Here is a 23,573-nt window from a genome sequence, read left to right as displayed (position 1 = left end):
TCAATTTGGGCTGCTGCTTTACCCTTGGCAGTTCTACTGTGGTTTTCTTAATGTGATCCTATTTCAGTGAAAAAAAAAAAAAGTACTTTTTAATGAAGCTTTTATCCACTGCTTTAGTAAAATACGTTTGCTTATTGAACCAGAATAATTGGCTTTTTTATGGCAAGATGATTCTTATTTTTAAATGAATATAGGAATTTTTAGCAAAGTCATAGTGTCAAAAATCAGAAAATCACTTTATGTTGTTTTAATAGAGCAAAAGCAATTTCTGTAAAAATCATTTGTATGGGTCAACAGTTCTGATTTCCTTAAAATTACCTAATGGTCTACTTATAACAACAAGGAGAGACTCACAAAAAGCTCAAGATGTTAGCTTCTTTTATGTTCAACCCCACTGCGCTGAATCAAAAAATACAAAACAAAACTATACACTGAACAACAGTGGCTATCTTTGAACTTCTTTAGTCAACAGACCTTACAGGCTTCCAGCTGCATAACAGTAAGTTCCCTTCAAGGAACTACAGTATCACTTTATAAAACTTAAGAGTGTTCCAACTCTCTTTTGTCCTGCAGGATTTCCTAGAGAGATGAATGCTATTGGAAAAGAGCACGCATTAATAGTTCCTTTCTCTTATTCTAAATGTAAGCCCAGCATCTCTGATTAGTTCTTTTTTCTCAGCTATAGCAGCTTCCAGTAGACTGCTGGGTCAGGTTAAATCTTTAGGATCAGTGTACCCCGGCACCCACTCGACTCAGTGATAGTTTCCGTATACTTTTATTATCATTATTATTAAAAAATAAAAGAGAGCGAATCACTGTGATTCATGAACCATAGCTAGGTGGCTGATCTTTTCATGTGAAATCGCTATTTGTATTAATGTATCCACATTTCTTTGGAACATAAATCTACTGAAGGCAACAGCATGCTGAGATATACTGTCTCATCCCAACCAGCACCTAATACATCATATGAACTATGTGACAGCTGGTTACTCCCCTCCTCATTAAAATTCATGTAGTTCAAATAGTCAAGCTGAATATCCTACTGGTAGATGCATTCTTCCAATAGAATGAAGAAAGACAAAAGCAAAAACTTGAGTGTGTCATAAAACTTTCTCTCACAAATGTTTAGGGATCTTAAGTTATCTCAGGACAGACTAGTACTACTAGTAAATACACTATAGTTCAAAGTTTATTTTTAAAGTAAAATAAATAAGGTACTCTATAATTCACTATTCAGCTTTATTTTTTGTTTTTGAAGTCATTGCCTATTGGATAAAATTAACTTAAGATTTAACAGAAGATACTTGTAAATAAGTAATTTATCAAGTTATTATGTGAGCGTTCACATAAATGTTCACAATGTTTAAACTTTTTATTTAAGAAAACAGAGAATGCAAATTAAATTACTTTGTAAAAAGCCAAGGCACCTGTCTTAGGGCAGATGTTTTTTTCCTAATTTCATAATCAGGAAATAACTAGGTCAAGTAAACTTTCTAATTAAAGGGTAACATAAACATGGTAAAATATGCAAATCTTAAGTGTATTTCTCAATTAGCTTTTTCCTAAGCAATATAAATTGATTTTGAAAAATGTATGAGTTTCTGGAAAATACACAAATGAGAAATCAGGTAAATAGCAGATTACCCTTATAAAGCACTAACATATAAATAACTTGAATATTTTAAGGATTATTTTTGTTGTGGCTTAAAGGAGCCAACTCAACTTCTTGTCATGATGAGATATACTTTAAAGGTGAGTTTGGATCTTAAAATGTTTTCCTTTCTAAATGGCTACTGGAAAAGGTAATATTATTTAATTTCAGTTTCTGGCTTTAATCCATGTTATTAATAAATACGTGTCATTTTCATCAATATAGCACTTTAAAATTTATAAAGCCTTTTCACATAAAATATAGTATTTGATCCTTACAACAACTCTATAAGGTAGGTAGTATTATTAGGTGAAAAAAATGAGACTGAATTTGGTGTCCTCTTTCCAACTGCTTGCTCCTTTTATCACACCATACTTGCTTATTTAAGAAATTAAAGTCGTGCTTAACGGACACAAGAAGAACTATTTTGCAAATTTGTCTATCTTGATCATGTTTCTGTGTTAGGAGAAATAGTTTGCCTTTGGTTCTTAAGCAATATGATTTTATTCCAGACAAGTTTTACAAAGAAAAAATAAAAAAGCATATTCTTATAAGATATTAAATATTAGAAGGCACTAAAGGCATTTGGGGAAAAAAAGTGTGAAAAAGCATGAAAATATTATAAAGTCGTTTAAGAATTTATTAATTTACTACATTTTTATTAAATTATTACTTTTATTATAATTTGGGGAACTAAAGGTATTTTATAGATTTTCTTCCCTTCTGATATCATGCTGAAAACTCCACCCTCCCCTTTGAGCACACACACTGCACACCACAAGTTCCTCTTGGTTCACAGCCAGCCTGAGCCACACAATCCACAGGAAGCTCCAAAGGAGACAAACCAGAAACAGCAAGAGAGTAAGACAGAAGTGGGCTATGTGTGGTTCTCTGGTAGTTGCCAAGTGTCCTGGAAGGTCAAATATACACTGCTTGCACAATGCACACAACTTTTGCCACTATCTGTCTTTTGCTCAACTTAAGCTGCTGTCAATTTGAAAACAAAACAAAACCAAAAAAAGTATAATTGTGGGTGATAGTAGTGAAGGTAGACTTAATTACTGCAACATATTACACAGACTCTAATAGGGAGGTCCTAGTTTAAGTGATATATCAATAACTGCTACTTCTCCAATATGACTTTAGAAACAGAAGGCAAGGATTGAGAATCCCTGGAGTACCTTAAAAGGAGGCTGAAATACAAGTGTGTAACAACTGAAATAGGATAGTAACATAGATGGGGGGGAAGAAGGGAGAGAAGCCATGAACTATGAGGGTGAAAGTCTATTCTCTGCATATTTTTCCAGTTCCACTCCAAAGTTTCAGTCCTTGGATTTTCAACTACTTTCCTTATGCAAATAGCTTTTTTTTTCACAAGCTCTTATTCTATTGAGCTAATACATTGTGCTTTTCAGGGCCTATTGGCTTTGTCAGATTTCTGATATATTAGAGATTCCCAGCCTTTCCGTTTGGACTCCACATGTCATTTCACCTACATCTTAAGTTTTCAGATAGAACAGGTTTAAAAAAAAAAGGGGGGGGGGGTCAAGAACCAAATGCCAAGTAATAGCTGTTTAGAGTATGAAAAAGCAGCTTGCAAAGGAGTCTGAAAGGAGAACCAAAGGAGAGTTAACCCTGCAAAAGGAGAAGTGATAAGTATATAGAGTCCTCAACAGTGTGAAACGCTGAAGAGAAGTCGAGAAAGATGAAGACTGGAAAAAGAAGACTATGAAAACTGGCAAAGTCACTAATGACTTTAGAAAAGCTCTCAGCTGGGGTGGTTTCTGCCCTACCAAGGCATATTTTTCAACATCTGGAGATATGCCCAGTTGTCACAACTTGAGGGTTCTACTGGCATTTTATGGGTAGGGGTCAGGGATGCCATTAAACACCCTACAGTGCACAAGAGAGCCCTCTCCCACCTCCCAACAAAGAACTATCCAGGACAAAATGTCAATAGTGTCCACGTTGAGAAACCATACATTACAAGAGCTAATAAACGTGGCGGTGAGGACTCTGTGGGCAGTGAGGAAATGCATTTGGCAAGAGAAGGCTATTCTTTTAGAAAAGTTTGCCTTGTAGTGGAGAAGAGGGAGGAAAACTTCAGGAGCAAAAAGCAGGAGATAGAAATTTTTTAACTTCTGTTTATTTCCTTCAGGCTGGGAAACTTGGCAGCGTTTTAAACTGACAGCGGTGAAAAGATGGAGAAGACACCAGAGAAGCAAACATGAGAGACATACTGATGATGACTGTTCTTCAGGAGGTAAGGAATTAAAATCAGGAAGGGAGTAGAAACAACTGCTTTGAAAGAATGCAGGGACACATCTCTCTCTAAGATCAGAGGAAATGGGGGACTGATGGGAAAAAGACCAAGAGTGGGTGGCAGGAACAGGATAGTTGGAGGAGACTGTTTAAAGCTTACACTTGGTGCCTGAGATAAGCAACTGGCCTGTGATCCATTTTCTCTGAGACAGAGTTACAGGGAGTTTGCTTCCTGGAAAGATCTCCTTGTAAACACAGTAATGACTGACCGAATTAGCAAACCAACAAACCATAAAACTAAATGGTTTTTACTACAGGGGAATTTAAGTGAGACTGCTTATGAAAAATAAAGCTGGAACTTAGAGATTTATGGGATATGACTCCCTGGAAAATGTCTGTGTATGCTATCTAACTATTTGAGTATAAAGCAGAGATGTTGCATGAGGTCAAAGGGGAAAACTTCTAGTTATAAGATAAATAAGTTCTGAGGATGTAGTGTACAGCATGGTGACTATAATTAAAAAGGAAAACAATGAGATGCTTCATATTGATTGGATCTTTCTGTGTCAATGAGGTGATTATATACATTTAACAATGCAAACTTTATCCAACAATCTGGGCCAGTGCCCACCACATGCAGAAAGGAGCTGGGAAGCCGGACGGTATTCCAGATCTCTCCCTGCTTCACCTGCACCTCTTGACAACTGATAAAAAGCTCTGATTCATGTTGAGTTTCTCTGACAAAAAAAATTCTTTGTGTTTCTCACTGACAAATACACTAATCATTGGGTAGTGCTGAAGACAACTAGCCAAGCATTAAAATCATAATTCTGTAAGGAAATTACAAACGTATACAATAAAGAGCCTAAGAGATGGAACAAAAAAAAGGTACTTGGGTTGTTTCCAGTTGAACGTAACAAGCTTAGAACAATAGAAGATATAAACAAAGGAGGAATTTTAGACCAAACTTTTAACACTAGAGTGAAATGATCACTGAATTAAATTATAAAAGTGATAAAATGACAACTACTCTAAATTAGGAATGACTAAACAAAAACATCATCACATAGGAAAAGTGTGAAATGTATATGCATGATTCATTTGTAAATCACACTTTCTTACCCTGAATTGCAAATATGATGGTTTGTGAGATTATTATAAATGTCTGTCTTGATTGTTAAATTACTTGAAAAATAATATTAATATATTAAAATATTTATATCTTTTCTATAAATTGACTGTAATGTAAAACATAAGACATAATTCTACTACAATAATATACTTCTTGACCTTGGAAGCCAAATTTTGTTTGGCTTTTTTAATTTACTAAAATTAATTTAATATGTTGTATTTAAATTTCAAAATAATAGAGTAACCCTAGGAAGAATAATTTTTCTTTATTGTGTAACTAGAATAATGTAAAAACTTCAAATTCCAAAGACTATTCCCTCAGAAAAGATAGTTATTTTACTCAAGGTCAATTCTATGTCATAGACTGTGCAGTGTTCAGATGGTCAGAGATTTCCCATGGATCCTGAATCAATCAATATTCTTTCTCACACTATGAAAGCTGTGTCAGCTCATGGGGTTATCTAAACAAGGCATAAAATAGTTTGCATCTTACAGAAAACTGAGATGAACTGAACCAATTAAAAATAAAACTGTCATCTTTGCATTCTAATCCCAAGAATAAAAGGTAAACAACCTTAATTTTCCAATTTCTTAATTTCAGAGGGGTATAAACTGTCTAACGGGTATCCTAGATATAGTGTGGTTACAGAAAAAAATCTTTAATTTTCTTCTACTATTGTCCATCTTAATTATTTCCTTGATAAATAATAATAAATAGGAATATGTACTGTTCTTAATGAAGCTTTTAATATATTCCAGCATTGCTATCATTACAATGTGATTGTTTATTGCTATGGCCTGAATGTTTGTATTCCCCCAAAATCCATATGTTGAAATTCTAATCCCCAAAGATGATTGTATTAGAAGGGGGGGGGGCCTTTGGGAGGTGCTTAGGTCATGAGGGTGGACCCCTCATGAATGGGATTAGTGCCTGCATAAAAGAAGCTCCAGAGAGATCCCTAACCCCTTCCACCAGGTGAGACACAGTGAGAAGATGCTGGCTACAAATCAGGAACCAGGCTGCCACCTTGATCTTGGACTTCCCATCCCCCAGAACTGTGAGAAATAAATTTCTGTCATTTATAAGCTACCCAATCTGTGATATTTTGTTATAGCAGCCTGAACAAACTAAGATATTTATAGTAAATTTTAATAGTGTAATCACAGAGGGAAAAATTAGGTGCTGTGGACATTTTCATGTGAACTGTATGAAGAGAAATGGTAATATCTAGGATACTGCACTTATTTACTTACAACTTTTCTTAAAGTCATTTAAGATGAAGTGAGTTAACTCTCTGAATAAGCTATTCATAGCATTGTGCACCAAACATACAAATTGTGACAGCTTCTAAACAAAAATGACTCATCCCAAAAGCTAGAATGAAAAAAAATGAATGGAATATTTTATCCAATTTTTCTTTTTTAAAGGCAATTCTGAATCTATAAGTTGATAAGAAATGGAGTTGGGGTAGATAAAATACACAGGGGATTTTTAAATATCACCTTATAGACATATTTGACTCAGAACTTACATTTTTTAATGGGTTCTCCAATAATATCACAAACAATTGACTACTTCTTGTCTTCTTTGTATGGCCAGTCCATAAGTGTTGTACTGATATGATCCTGGAAACCATTCTGTAAGGTCAATTATCCTAAAATGAATGATGCTTCTACTAGAACAATATCAAAGGTGGTATGGCCTTGATCAAGTACTTAGCATCAAAAACCAGTTTTATCAAACAATGCATCATAGAGACATCTGTACATTTGTATAATAAGTTAAAATGTCAAAAATATGCATAACGGCACCACACATAATGATTGTTCTAAATGCCTTAATTCATATGTATGTCAACATATATCACAACCTAATCAGCAATTTTAACTTTCATTCACCCATATTTATTGTGCACCAGGCACTTTACTAAGTGCTATACGAAATGCTAATATATACAAAAGTTCTTCCATTTAAAAGACTGAATGAAATCTAATAAATGAAACATATTCAAATAACTAAGTGGTGAGTGCCATACACATGATACAACTTGGATGAACACTGATAGGAACTAGAGCATAGGCTCCGGACGCGCAGGCTGAGTGGCCATGGCTCACGGGCCCAGCCGCTCCGCGGCATGTGGGATCCTCCTGGACCGGGGCACGAACCCACGTCCCCTACATTGGCAGGTGGACTCTCAACCACTGCGCCACCAGGGAAGCCCCATGTGCCCTTTTCTAATCCTTTTTTACTTTTGATATCAATGGTCACAATCCAAATCAAGCATGCCCCACCCATTCTGAATTTTAAGATGGTCAAAATGGTTAAATCTGGTGTATTGATAAGATTAGGTTAATATCTCCCAGTCTGGAACGCTAAAATTCTAAAGGGCTGTCTCTTTCATCTTTGCATCTTCAAAGTAGGTTCTAAATAAATATTTATTGAAAGAAATTGTGAATGAATTGATGAATGGACAAATGAATAAAGAAAATGCTAACAAAGGAGAAAACAGTAGGCCCCCGAAGAAAAGTGAATGCATAGTTAAGTGCTTGTCTATTTAACATAGGGCTTAATTAGTCTTAATCAATTATTGCCAATAATATTTAAATTCTAGATTTCAACATATCAAAGAATTAAGATACAACATGAGACGCTGCTGATATGCAAGTAACTGTTTTTTTTCTCAAATATAAATCTGGTCTGTTCTTCTAGGGAAGAAGTCCTACAGTTCATGTTTTTACTATGCTATTCACAGTTTCTACACAAAGGCAACAGGATGCCAAACCACAAGTGAGAGGAATTAAGCTGTCACAGTAAAAGTGGCCGTAAGTGAACTGTCAGAATCGCTCAGCACAGATAGTTCCGGGGAACTTTGTGGATGCATTTGCTGAGTAAGCTAAAGCTAACACAACTTCCCTAGCCAGCTTTTTAATGTAATAAAAACAAGTATTTCCAAATATAGTAATATTCCCAAACCGGGAGTCATGTAAAGTTAATTTAGATATACATCTCAAGGCCTTTAAGTCAGGAAGAGAGCATGTCTCAAAGGACAAAACTTGTGGTTAAAATGAATCCTTCAATGTCAAAGATGTTTTCCTCTTTCTGAAGCACAATGACCAGCTCAGTGTGAGGCATCAAATCAAATGACTTTATGCCCATCAAATGCCTGAAGACAACAGGGAGGAAGGAGGTAAGCAGGAAATCTCAGTTAATTAAAAGAACTGAGATACGATAAACTATTAGGGAATATCATAGTCATTAGCGCCCATGATACATATCTGGGTCTACATCATCCAGACACATGCAAGAGACTATTCCCTGGCCCCTTTTGTGGCAAGTTTGGGCCTGGTGATTAGATTTGCTCAGCGGGAAATGAAGTGAGTCTCTCACAGGTAAAGCATTTATTACTGGGGTACAGTCTCCAGAGATCTTTTACCACAGTGAAAGGCAGTGTTTTGCAACAGCTGCTGCTTCAACGGCCTGGATATAGAAGGAGGAGATACTGAATGGAACTCTAGCACCTTCTGCAATGAACACATAGCCAGAGTGAGAAATAAATCTATATTATAAAGTCACTAAAATTTGGAGGTTGTTTACTCTTATGTAGCCTGGCTCATCCTTCCTCATACACTCAGGCACTTTCCTTCCTCTAGTGATGCCAGGTGCTATATATTGTTTAACACATACAAATCTATCCTCAATTAATACTTTTTTTAGAGCGGGGTGATCTCATAAATATTTAGAGTTAGACTTCACTGTGTGAAGCTGCTGGAGAAACCAAGACAAATCCTTACATTTAATCATTTATACATCATAATCTGCAGGGAAAGTTCCTGGAAAGAAAGAGCCTACTTCTAGAAAAGTTGTTTTTAAATGTTTGGACCATCCTAAGGAAAGTATCAAGAAAGTTACTCAGAGGAAAATTAAGGGAAGTCTTTATTTAAAGCAGTTTGAAGATATATAATAAATTTGAATGCTCATCAAATTGTTACATATATATTGATTTCTTGTAATAAATTTAAGCAAAGTCCAATTTCTTCCGAGCCACCGGTGTTCAAAAAGTTAATACATCCTGCCCTTTCCCTTTTATACTGACATATCCCCAAAGTGTACAAAAACACTAGAACTGTGGTCTATCTCACCTATTAGGGAATATTTTTGGTCATTCACAGGAACCCTCTGCATCTTAATAAACAGAGCCATACACCATTGGTAGAATTAAATCCTCATGACCTATATGAAATACTCTAGTTCCTCCTAAGTATAAGTATCTTATTTTGTGACAAAGTTCCTTTTTGGATGAGCTATCTCTCAGTAAAGACATTGATACCATTCATCAGCATATCAAGACATATTACCACGTTTTAAATCCAGAATAAGTATTACATTTTGTTCATTTTTTGTATCCCTTACAGAGGGTTGTAGTCTAGACTTAGAGCAAGCATAGATTGCCTTAAATGTGTTAACTTCATTATACAGAAATAATGCAAGAAAAATGAAAAATTAATTTTAAACCTATTACATTCCCTCCAAAGCATGTAGGATTTAAAGTTAGACAGTTGAGTATCCAAATCTAAATCCTATTTCTGCCACTTACTATCTGTGTTTTCGGGCAAGTTGCTTATCTTCTTAGTGCCTTATTTTACTCTTTTGCAAAACGTGATCAATAAAAGAATCACTTGGTTCATAATATTGTGAGGACTGAATGTGATAATATATGAGAAGCATTAAGAGTAGTCCCTTGGTTCAAATAAGTATTAAAAATACATGTTACTACTATTGCTCTAAAAGAAAAGAATAACTGAACCATGGATGCATTCTTAAACACACATATTCACCTGAATTATTTTGGAAGAGGAATATAGAAAATGTGTGCATCTTCTCACACATAAAGCTATCATTTCCTAAACATATGTCACTTGCTTCACATATAGCTAAAATTACCTAAAATCCTAGCATTTCTTCCTTATATTGCTAAGAGCTAAATAATACATACTATGCATGTTAAATTAACTATTACACTATAAATTAATTAAAGATCGAGATATTAGTTGCAAAGTCCTAAGGAAGAAAGTCATAAAGTAATTTCGATACATTTCGTGTGGAAATTCAAGGGTGTCAGTATTTATTTCAACAAGTTTTACCTGTGAATCCAGTGAACATGTACAATAGTTTAATCAAGTTTCCGTCTAATCTCCGTAGCGTTTCCCCTACCATGGCAATGGTGTAATCATGCCATCTAGTGGACGATCTATATCACTGCAGGTATACTTTTTGAAAATTTATAAAAAGCCTCAAATAAATTAACAAAATTACATTTTTATATTTGACATTTAAAATTTTAAATCTTGAAAGTGTATCTGAGGAGAAGAATAATGATTTTGTGATGTTATGATGAGAATTATATAAACGTAGTATGAAAAACACGAGATAAAAGAATAAGTAAAAGGCCCAACTTTGTGCAAAAGTAATAAACAGGGCACACTTATTAATATAAATACATCTTTAAAAATGAATAATAGAAATTTGGTGAAAATAGATGCTTCATAATAATTCATTAGCCATAACTTTTAATGTTATATCAATTGGAAATCTATTTTAACATGTTCTTGTATTTAGACAAAAAAAATCAATTGCAACAAGAATAATATAATATTTTCAATGCAAAGAACAGAAAGAAAGATGAAATATAATATAATGTAATATCTTTCTATATATGCAAATATAAATACACAGATACATAGTCATTTTTTAGCATAAAAGAAGCAAGAAACCCATTATCGTTTGTTGTTCTGTAGATGATTTGTCCAAGACTAGAATCTGGCCAAGCCTGACCTAATGGCTAGAACCTCTAACTTCAAACACAATGGTTTTGCTATCACTCAGTGTTGCCTCAGTCACTTAAGGCTTCTTCACATTGCAATTGTCAGAACTAGATGACCTAATATTTTCATTTGAAATATAATTGTCTAAGATATATAGATATAAGTGATTTAGTTTCGAGCATTTTTCACACATAAGTAGGTAGGTGGATAGATCCTTTTAAAGAAGCAGTGTTAAACACTAGAAAATCAAAGACACTGCTAAAAAAGGACACGTGAGAAAGGGAGCAAACGGAATCCAAAAGGCAAGCCCACCCCAATATTTGTGAGGCCTGAGGCCTCATGGACCTCCCGGGCTGCAGTCCACTCACATCTTTTCCCACCCTGGCTGTATCCTACACTGTGAGGGAGCTAATATACCTCTAAGACACCCCAGCTCACAAGTGCAAGCTCAGACCCCACCCTCCTCTACACACCCCATTTCCACCCTCATCTGCAGGCCTCCACAATTTGAACCAGGAATCTGGAATCTCAGTCACCTGGAATGTGTTAAAGCTTTGCATGGGCATATCACCTTGACCCTCAAGGATTCTCACCCTATGTGAAGTGGGAACTATAGAAAGATAGGAAGAATAGGATCTACTAAAGCAGCAGTCCACAACCTTTTCGGCACCAGGACCAGTTTCGTGGAAGACAATTTCTCCATGGACCGGGGGGCAGGGTGATGGTTCAGGTGGTAACGCGAGCGATGGGGAGCGGCTGTAAATACAGACGAAGCTTCGCTCGCTGGCCTGTCACTCACCTCCTGCTGTGCGGCCCAGTTCCTAACAGGCCACAGACCGATACCGGTCCATGGCCCAGGGGTTGGGGACCCCTGCACTAAGGGGTCTAAGGGTGGTCCTGGCATATGTGTGGTTGACAACAGGACATTTTTTAGGTGGCTAGAGATGGAGAAATGGTGTGAAATGATGTTGTCAGAGGTTGTCTTCATGATCAGCTTTTCTTAGACTGTATATCCCAGGGTCTTGCTCTAGGATGGAGAATGTCAAACCTTCCATGCAAGCAAGAAAGACAGGTTTTAAGGGTTGCTATCCTGGTGTGCTTCTATGTGTTGTGACCCATGAGCATCTCAAGTGAAGACTTAACCTCTCTGACTTGTGATATCAACTATGCAAACCAATTTTTCCTTCAAAAGAAAGTCTCTTCAATAAGTGATGCTGGGAAAATGAGACAGCTACATATAAAAGAATGAAATTAAAACATCCTCTAACACCATATACAGAAATAAACTCAAAATGGATTAAGACCTAAATTTAACACCAGATACTGTAAAACTCCTAGGGGAAAACACAGGCAGAATACTCTTTGACATAAATTGCAGCAATATTTTTTTGGATCTGTCTCCTAGAACAATGGAAATAAAAGCAAAACTAAACAAATGGGACCTAATTAAACTTAAAAGCTTTTGCACAGCAAAGGAGACTGCAAACAAAACAAAAAGACAACCTACGGACTGGGAGAAAATATTTGCATATGATAATATCGAGACGGGATTAATTTCCAAAATATACAAACAGGTCATACAGCTTAATATTAAAAAAAAACCCAATCAAAAAATGGGCAGAAGACCTAAATAGGTATTTCTCCAAAGATATACAGATGGTCAACAGGCACATGAAAAGATGCTCAATATTACTAATTACTAGAGAAATGCAAATCAAAACCACAATTAGGTATCAACTCACACCAGTCAGAATGGCCAGCCTTAAAAAGTCTACAAATAACAAATGCTGGAGAGGGTATGGAGAAAAGGGAACCCTCCTACACTGTTAGTGGGAATGTAAGTCAGTGCAGCCACTATGGAAAACAGTATGGAGGTTCCTCAGAAAACTGAAAATAGAATTACCACATGATCCAGCAATCTGACTCCTGGGCATATACCCAGAGAAAAGTCTAATTCAAAAAGATACATGCACCCCAATGTTCACAGCAGCACAATTTAAAATAGCCAAGACATGGAAGCAACCTAAATATCCATCGACAGATGAGTGAATAAAAAAGATGTATATATATATATACACATACATATACTATATATACATATGTATATATATACACATACATGTACACAAAATGGGATATTACTCAGCCATAAAAAAAGAATGAAATAATGCCATTTTCAGCAAAATGGATGGATCTAGAGATTATCATATTAAGTGAAGTAAGTCAGATAGAGAAAAACAAATATCATATGATATCACTTATATGTGGAATCTAAATAAATGATACAAATGAACTTGCCTACAGAACAGAAATAGACTCACAGACATAGAAAACAAACTTACGGTTACCAAAGGGGATGGGGAGAAGATAAGTTAGGCATTTGAGATTAATGTGTACACACTACTATATATAAATCAGATAAGCAACAAGGACCTACTGTACAGCACAGGGAACTATATTCAATATCTTGTAATAACCTATAACGGAAAAGAATCTGAGAGAACATATATACATATATTACTGAATCACCTTGCTGCACACCTGAAACTAACACAACATTGTAAATTAACTATATTTCAATTTTTTTAAAAAAGAAACACAACAAAAAAATATATGATGCTTCCTTTTGCAAGGAGCATGAACTTGCCAGTAATATATGGGATTATTTTATTATATGCAGGCAGATGCATATACTTACCATGCTGTTCATTTTTGAAGATGATGAACCTGCTCTTTGCTTTCTTAGACTATTAACTTCTTCTACATTTCCATCTTTTGGTTTCAAAATCATCCTGCTACTCCCTGCAGTTCCTTCTGATGAGGATCGCAGTCGCCTCTCTATAAATCTTCCTTCACGGTATGGACTGAGGCTACTGGCAAGAACTATTTAAAAAATAAATAAATAAAAATTAATATAAATGCTTAAATGTAGTTTTTATAAATGTTCCACTGAAAGTAAATGGAAAACTCTTAGTGGCATTCAACAAGTCTCAGTCACAGAAAACGTTTTGAATTAGTAGCGGTACTTTACTTAACTATGTAATCACTTTGAAGCCTCTAAAACTTTCTAGTCATCCTTGGCTTTTTCATACCTCACATAAATCATATAAGCAAATCCTGTCCTCATTACCTTCAACTGTATACAGAATGTGATCACTTCTCACCAGCTCCCGCACTAACTTCCTGGCACAAACTCATCAGGGCTTGCCTTGGTTACTGCAATACTTCCTAACAGCCTCCTGCTCCTGCCTACTCCCACCTGCCTCTCCCCAACCAATACACAATCTATTTTCTACAAGGTAACCAGAATGATACACTTAAAACGTAAGTGAGATTGGTCACGATCACTTCTCTAATCCTAAAGCTGATGTGTTTCCAGCGGGCTACCAGGTTCCACATGATATGACCCTACTCTGGACCCCCACACAGGGGGCTTCCCATTGCTCACCTCTTCATCTCTCTAACCTCATCTTCTACTGCCCACCAGCCCCTTGTTCACTCTGCTTATGGCATACGGGACTTCTTGCTGTTTCTACAACATTGCAGGCATGCTCCAGCCCCAGAATCTTTACCCAATACCCTTTGCACTGATATACTCCTCCCAAATAGCTGTATGGCTTACTCCCTAATTTTTGTTAATATGTTACTTTGAGTAATACCCCATTCACTGTAGGTAAAAATGGAAACTAAAAACAAAGAACTATGAGACAGAGAAATTAAGAAACTTATCCTTAAGATTCTCTTCCTCTAGAACCACCTCCAGTACAAAAATCTGTAAATCAGAGAAAGAGAATCAGTAAGAGACCTATATTAAGAAAATTTATTGCAAGGAATTGGCTTATGCATTTGTGAGGCTGGCTAGGCTGCACCTCGAGGCATGCAGGATCTTAGTTTCCTGACCAGGGATCGAACCTGTGTGCCCTGCAGTGGAAGCACAGAGTCCTAACCACTGGACTGCCAGGGAATTCCCGAACACCTTTTCAAAAATTTGTGAAGATCCATCACAGGCCAGACAGCATAAGCAAGAACTAAAATCCTGCAGCCTGTGGAACAAAAACCACATTCACACAAAGATAGATAAGATGAAAAGGCTATGTATCATAGGGCTATGTACCAGAAGAAGGAAAAGGATAAAACCAAAAAAAAACAACTAAATGAAGTGGAGATAGGCAACCTTCCAGAAAAAGAATTCAGAATAATGATAGTGAAGATGATCCAGGACCATGGAAAAAGAATGGAGGCAAAGATTGAGAAGATGCAAGAAATGTTTAACAAAGACCTAGAAGAATTAAAGAACAAACAAACAGACATGAACAATACAATAACTGACATGAAAACTACACTAGAAGGAATCAATAGCAGAATAACTGAGGCAGAAGAACGGATAAGTGACCTGGAAGACAGAATGGTGCAATTCACTGCTGCGGAACATAATAAAGAAAAAAGAATGAAAAGAAATGAAGACAGCCTAAGAGACCTCTGGAACAACATTAAACACAACAACATTCTCATTATAGGGTTCCCAGAAGGAAAAGAGAGAGAGAGAGGACCAGAGAAAATATTTGAAGAGATTATAGTCGAAAACTTCCCTAACATGGGAAAGGAAATAGCCACCCAATGCCAGGAAGCGCAGCGAGTCGCATACAGGATAAACCCAAGGAGAAACACGCCAAGACACACAGTAATAAAGCTGGCAAAAATCAAAAACAAAGAAAAATTATTGAATGCAGCAAGGGAAAAATGACAAATAATATACAAGGGAACTCCCATAAGGTTAACAGCTGATTTCTCAGCAGAAACTCTACAAGCCAGAAGGGAGTGGCATGATATACTTAAAGAGATGAAAGGGAAGAACCTACAACCAAGATTACTCTACCTGGCAAGGATCTCATTCAGATTAGATGGAGAAATTAAAAGCTTTACAGACAAGCAAAAGCTAAGAGAATTCAGCACCACCAAACAAGCTCTACAACAAATGCTAAAGGAACTTCTCTGAGTGGTAAACACGAGAGAAGGAAAGGACCTACAAAATCAAACCCAAAACAATAAAGAAAATGGCCATAGGAACACACATATCGATAATTACCTTAAATGTAAATGGATTAAATGCTCCCACTAAAAGACACAGGCTTGCTGAATGGATACAAAAACAAGACCCATATATATGCTGTCTACAAGAGACCCACTTCAGACCTAGGGACACATACAGACTGAAAATGAGGGGATGGCAAATGGAAATCAAAAGAAAGCTGGAGTAGCAATATTCATATCAGATAAAAGAAACTTTAAAATAAATAATGTTACAAGAGACAAGGAAGGACACTACATAATAATAATAATAATACATAATAATCAAGGGATCAATCCAAGAAGAAAATATAACAATTATAAATATATATGCACCCAACATAGGAGCACCTCAATACATAAGGCAACTGCTAACAGCTGTAAAAGAGGAAATCAACAATAACACAATCATAGTGGGGGACTTTAACACACCTCACTTACACCAATCATCCAAAATGAAAATAAATAAAAATAAATTAGGAAACAGAAGTTTTAAATGACACAATAGACCAGATAGATTTAATTGATATTTATAGGACATTCCATCCAAAAACAGCAGATTACACTTTCTTTTCAAGTGCACACGGAACATTCTCCAGGATAGATCACATTTTGGGTCACAAATCAAGCCTCAGTAAATTTAAGACAACTGAAATCATATCAAGCATCTTTTCTGACCACAACACTATGAAATCAGAGGTCAGTTACAGGGAAATAAAAATAAAAAACACAAACACATGGAGGCTAAACAATACGTTACTAAATAACCAAGAGATCACTGAAGAAATCAAAGAGAAAATCAAAAAATACCTACGGACAATTGACAATGAAAACACAATGATCCAAAACCTATGGGATGCAGCAAAAGCAGTTCTAAGAGGGAAGTTTATAGCTATACAAGCCTACCTCAAAAAACAAGAAAAATCTCAAATAAACAACCTAACCTTACACCTAAAGGAACTAGAGAAAGAAGAACAAACAAAACGCAAAGTTAGCAGAAGGAATGAAATCATAAAGGTCAGAGCAGAAATAAATGAAATAGAAACAAAGAAAACAATAGCAAAATTCAATAAAACTAAAACCTGGTTCTTTGAGAAGATAAACAGAATTGAAAAACCATTAGCCAGACTCACCAAAAAAAGGAGGGAGAGGACTCAAACCAATAAAATTAGAAATGAGAAAGGAGAAGTTACAACAGAAACCGCAGAAATACAAAGCCTCCTAACAGACTACTACAAGCAACTCTATGCCAATAAAGTAGAAAACCTGGAAGAAATGGACAAATTCTTAGAAAGGTATAACTTTCCAAGACTGAACCAGGAAGAAACAGAAAATATGAACAGACCAATCACAAGTAATGAAATTGAAACTGTGATTAAAAACCTTCCAACAAACAAAAGTCCAGGACCAGATGGCTTCACACGTGAATTCTATCAAACATTTAGAGAAGAGCTAACATCCATCCTTCTCAAACTCTTCCAAAAAACTGCAGAAGAAGGAACACTCCCAAACTCATTCTATGAAGCCACCATCACCCTAATACCAAAACCAGACAAAGATACTATAAAAAAAGAAAATTACAGACCAATATCACTGATGAATATAGGTGCAAATATCCTCAACAAAATACTAGCAAACAGAATCCAACAACACATTAAAAGGATCATACACCATGATTAAGTGGGATTTATCCCAGGGATGCAAGGATTCTTCAGTATATGCAAATCAGTCAATGTGATACACCATATTAACAAATTGAATAAAAACCATATGATTATCTCAAAAGATGCAGAAAAAGCTTTTGACAAAATTCAACACCCATTTATGATAAAAACTCTCCAGAAAGTGGGCATAGAGGAAACCTACCTCAACATAATGAAGGCCATATATGACAAACCCACAGCAAACATTATTCTCAATGGTGAAAAACTGAAAGCACTTCCTCTAAGATCAGGAACAAGAAAAGGATGTCCACTCTCACCACTATTATTCAACATAGTTTTGGAAGTCCTAGCCATGGCAATCAGAGAAGAAAAAGAAATAAAAGGAATCCAAATTGGAAAAGAAGAAGTAAAACTGTCACTGTTTGCAGATGACATCATACTATAAATAGAGAATCCTAAAGATGCCAGCAGAAAACTAATAGAGCTAATCAATGAATTTGGTAAAGTTTCAGTATACAAAATTAATGCACAGAAATCTCTTGCATTCCTATAGACTAATGATGAAAAATCTGAAAGACAAATTAAGGAATCACTCCCATTTACCACTGCAACAAAAAGAATAATATATCTAGGAATAAACCTACCTGGGGAGAAAAAAGACCTGTATGCAGAAAACTGTAAGACACTGATGAAAGAAATCAAAGATGATACCAACCGATGGAGAGATATACCATGTTCTTGTATTGGAAGAATCAATATTGTCAAAATGACTACACTACCCAAAGCAATCTACACATTGAATGCAATCCCTATCAAATTACCATTGGCATTTTTTACGGAACTACAACAAAAAATCTTAAAATTTGTATGGGGACAGAAAAGACCCCAAATAGCCAAAGCAGTCTTCAGGGAAAAAAGCAGACCTGCAGGAATCAGATTCCCTGACTTCAGACTATACTACAAAGCTACAGTAATCAAGACAATATGGTACCGGCACAAAAACAGAAACACAGATCAACGGAACAAGATAGAAAGCCCAGAGAGAAACCCAAGCACCTATGGTCAACTAATCTATGACAAAGTAGGCAAGGATATACAATGGAGAAAAGACAGTCTCTTCAATAAGTGATGCTGGGAAAACTGGACAGCTACATGTAAAAGTATGAAATTAGAACTCTCCCTAACACCATACACAAAAATAAACTCAAAATGGATTAGAGACCTAAATGTAACACCAGACAGTATAAAACTCTTAGAGGAAAACATAGGAAGAACAGTCTTTGACATAAATCACAGCAAGATCTTTTTTGATACACCTCTTAGAGTAATGGAAATAAAAACAAAAATACACAAATGGGACCTAATGAAACTTCAAAGCTTTTGCACAGCAAAGGAAACCATAAACAGGACGAAAAGACAACCCTCAGAATGGGAGAAAATATTTGCAAATGAATCAATGGACAAAGGATTAATCTCCAAAATATATAAACAGCTCATGCAGCTCTATATTAAAGAAACAAAAAACCCAATTAAAAAATGGGCAGAAGACCTAAATAGACATTTCTCCAAAGGAGACATACAGATGGCCAAGAAGCACATGAAACGCTGCTCAACACCACTAATTATTAGAGAAATGCAAATCAAAAGTACAGTGAGGTGTCACCTCACACCAGTTAGAATGGGTATCATCGAGAATCTACAAACAAGAAATGCTGGAGAGGGTGTGGAGAAAAGGGAACCCTCTTGCACTGTCGGTGGGAATGTAAGTTGAGAACAGTATGGCGTTTTCTTGAAAAACTAAAAATAGAACTACCATATGATCCAGCAATCCCACTACTGGGCATATACCCTGAGAAAACCATAATTCAAAAAGACACATGCACCCCAGTGTTCATTGCAGCACAATTTACAATAGCCAGGTCATGAAGCAACCTAAATGCCCATCAACAGACGAATGGATAAAGAAGATGTGGTACATATATACAATGGAATATTACTCAGCCATAAAAAGGAACTAAATTGGGTCATTTGTAGAGACGTGGATGCATCTAGAGACTGTCATACACAGTGAAGTAAGTCAGAAAGAGAAAAACAAATATCATATATTAACGCATGTATGTGGAACCTAGAGAAATGGTACAGATGAACCGGTTTGCAGGGCAGAAGTCGAGACACAGGTGGAGAGAACAAACATGTGGACACCAAGGGGGGAAAGCTGTGGGGGGGGGGGGGTTGGGGATGGTGGTGTGATGAATTGGGCGATTGGGATTGACATGTATACACTGATGTGTATAAAATTGATGACTAATAAGAACCTGTTGTATAAAAACAAAATAAAATTAAATTAAAAAATTAGAAAAATGAAAGAAAGAGAAATTAAGAATACAATCCCATCTACAGTTGCATCAAAAAGAATAAAATACCTAGGAATAAGTTTAATCCAGGAAGCAAAAAATATATACACTGAAAACTATAAAAGACATTGATGAAAGAAAATGAAGAAAATAAAAATAAAGAGATATTCCATGTTCATGAATTGGAAAGATTAATACTGTTAAAGTGTTCATACTACCCAAAGGGATCTACAGATTCAATGCAATTCCTATCAACATTACACTGACATGTTTCACAGAAATATAGAAAAAAAATCCTGAAATTTGTACAGAAACAAAGAAGACCCCAAATAGCCAAAGTAATCTTGATAAAGAAGAACAAAGATGGAGGCATTACACTTCCTGATTTTAAACTATATTACAAAGCTACAGTAATCAAAACAGCACGGTACTGGTGTAAAAACAGACACATAGATCAATGGAATAGAAGAGACAGCCAAGAAATAAACCCATGCAAATGTGGCAATTAATTTTTGACAAAGAACCCAAGACTATATAATGGGGAAAAGATAGTCTCTTCAATAGACAGTGTTGGAAAATGGACAGTCACATGGGAAAGGATGAAACTGGGACCTTATCTTATACCACACACCAAAATCAACTAAAATTGATTAATGACTTGAAAGTTAAGACCAAAAACTGTAAGCCTCCTAGAAGTAAACATGGGGATAAGCTCTTTGACATTCATCTTGATAATGATTTTTTGGATTTGATATCAAGAGCAAAAGAAATAAAAGCAAAAATAAACAAGTAGGACTACTTCAAACTAAAAAGCTTCTGCACAGAAAACAAAAAAATAAAAATAAAAAAGAAAGAAATAAAAGACAACCAATTGGACAAATTGGATGGTAGAAAATATTTGCAAATCATATATACTATAAGGGGTTAATATCCAAAATATACACAAAATTCATACAACTCAATAGCAAGAAAAAAAATTAAAATGGGCAAAGAATCTTAGTAAACATTTTTCCAAATAAGACATACAAATGGCCAAAAGGTACATGAAAAGGAGCTCAACATCCCTAATCATCTGGGAAATGCAAATCAAAACCACAATGAGATATCACCTCAATTTCGTTAGGATGGCCATTATCAAAAAGTCAAAAGACAACACATGTTTTTGAGCATATGGAAAAAAGGGAACCCTTGTGCACTGTTGGTGAGAATGTAAACTGGTGCAGCCACTATGGAAAACATTATGGAGGTTCCTCAAGAAATTAAAGATAGAACTACTATATGATCCAGCAATCTTACTTCTGGTAATATACCCAAAGGCAGCAAAATCACTATCTCAAAGACATATCTGCACTCCCATGTTCACAGCAGCATTATTCACAATAGCAGAGGTCTGGAAACATCCTAAGTATGAGAAAAAAGGAATGGATAAAGAAAATGCAGTATGTACATACAATGGAATATTTTCAGCCTTAAAAAAGAAGAAAATCCTGTCATTTGTGACAACGTGGATGAATCTTGAAGATACGCTAAGTGAAGTAAGCCAGACAGAGAAAGACCAATACTGCATGGTATCACTTACACGTGGAATCTTTTTTAGAAAGCTCAACTCATAGAAACAGAGAGTAGAAAAGTGGTTGCCTTGGTAAAAGGGTACAAACTTTCAGTTATAAGATAAATAAGATCTGAGGATCTAGTGTATAACAAGGTGACTATAGTTGAACTTAAATTTCTCAAAAACAAAAACCAAAAAGGTAAATATGTGACATGATGGATATATTAACTAACTTGATGTGGGGGGGGAATCCTTTCACAATGTAACATATACCGAATCATCACTTTGTTCACTTTAAATATACAATTTAGTTTGCCAATTATACCTGAATAAAGTTAAAAAAAATGTAAACTACAATCACACACCCCCACTTCCTAATCCTCTTTTCTGCTTTAAACTCATCCTCAGCAGTTATTACCATTTGACATTTATTTATTTGTATATTAATCGTCTGAGTATTCCCAGTAGAAAGTAAGCTTCATGAAGGAAGGAATGTATTCGTTTTGTTCATTGCTATACCCTTAGTGCCTAAAACAGTACCAAAACAATATTTGTTGAATGAATTAATTAATTAATTAAACTGTTCTGTTTGGGCTCATCTATAGGTTTAAAGACTCTTGGCTAGAACCTATTGAACCAACGTACGGCAGTTTTTTCAGTAACTTTTTAAGTCAATGAGTAAAAGTTAAGTTGCCAGAGAGGTCAACATTCCATTAATAATTCTGAAATGAATGTACACCCAGCACATTCAGATGCATATTAAATACTAGCTTAAACTTATTTCACAATAAATACAGAATAAATTTAGTATTATGGAATTTAGCAACTCTTTCTTACATAAAATACATTTGTCTAAATGGCTTTAAAATCTTGAAACTTCTAAGTTATAAAATCTTTATGAATAGCAGATGAATATCTCCTATTGATGAAAATGAAGAATAGAATGCAACCAACTTTTCCTTTTTGACATTACCATTTATTTGCCTGTCTCTTTCTATTTTACAAGTTGTAGACACTATGAATTTTCACCTAATGTCCAGGAACAGGCATCATGGTGTCAAATTCAGTGAAATTAATGTGTTAAATGGCTTGCAATTAGGATCTCAGTCAACAGATTAATAATCAGCAAGATAATTGTTGGTCATTCCCTAGTTTCCAAAGAGATAAGTATTTACTCTATTCAGTTTGACATTGAGGCAAGTCACCATTTCTAAATAAGAATTAGATATAATCACAATAATTACACTTTTACCTTTTTGGGTGTAATTTTCTAAAACACTGCCTACATTCTAATCTGAGGTCCACCGTTTGCTAACAGTGTGATTTCATGAAGTTATTTAACTTAATCCTAAACCTTAGTCATTAATAACGTCCACATAAATCTTTGGTTAGTACTAAATAAAACAGTGCATGCAAATTGCTTAGCACATCTTTGGGCACATAGTATCATCATCATTATTATTCTTATAATTATACTATAGTTAAAGAATTAAGCAGGTATAACTAAATCCCAAAATACAAGCAAGGCTACCAAGATAAAAAATGAAAAAAGTAGGCAGATGTGTAAAAGTGATTTTGTATCAAATGTGAAAAAATATGAAGACAGTTGGAAAATTAAGTCATGCATTTAAAACTGTAAAACTGCTGTATTCATGGAGAGACTAGTTAGGTAAGTCAGATAAACTTATGATTCTTGACATTATATAATATATAATTTCACTGATTACAAATTTTATTTAATATTTTAGTATTATTCTTAATGTTTTGGAAAGAGCCTGGGTCATGACATGTACTACAACCTAGTCATTAAGAGTCTGATCTTTGGATTGAGATAGTTGTAATTTGGCTGTGCTACTTACCAGCTGTATAATCCCTTGGTCTCAGTTTTCTCATGTATAAAATGGGCAACATACTAGTGCCTACCTCACAGGGATTGTATCCTAAACAATTACTTATGAACTTTGTGACTTTGGGCACATGACTTAACCTATCTGTGCTCCAATCATCTTGCCTGTAGAATGAGTTAGAATAATAGTAGTGATTTCAATCACTTCCAGATTCAATAA

The 23,573-nt window shown here is 35.3% G+C and overlaps 1 protein-coding gene across 2 annotated transcripts in view; it reads right to left on the bottom strand.

The window, feature by feature from the left end:
* Positions 1 to 23,573, bottom strand: part of CCSER1 (coiled-coil serine rich protein 1) — a 739,559-nt gene that overhangs the window by 551,328 nt on the left and 164,658 nt on the right. For both annotated transcript variants that reach the window (XM_007450018.1, XM_007450017.1), the window contains one exon: positions 13,569 to 13,753. In XM_007450018.1, coding sequence (XP_007450080.1) covers positions 13,569 to 13,753 — 185 coding nt within the window. The remainder of the gene's footprint in view (positions 1 to 13,568; positions 13,754 to 23,573) is intronic.

Source organism: Lipotes vexillifer, unplaced genomic scaffold, assembly GCF_000442215.2.
Source record: "Lipotes vexillifer unplaced genomic scaffold, Lipotes_vexillifer_v1.1 scaffold178, whole genome shotgun sequence".
Lineage (NCBI taxonomy): Eukaryota > Metazoa > Chordata > Mammalia > Artiodactyla > Lipotidae > Lipotes > Lipotes vexillifer.
The sequence above is the reverse complement of the archived record's forward strand: the minus strand, read 5'-3'. Positions and strand labels throughout refer to the sequence as shown.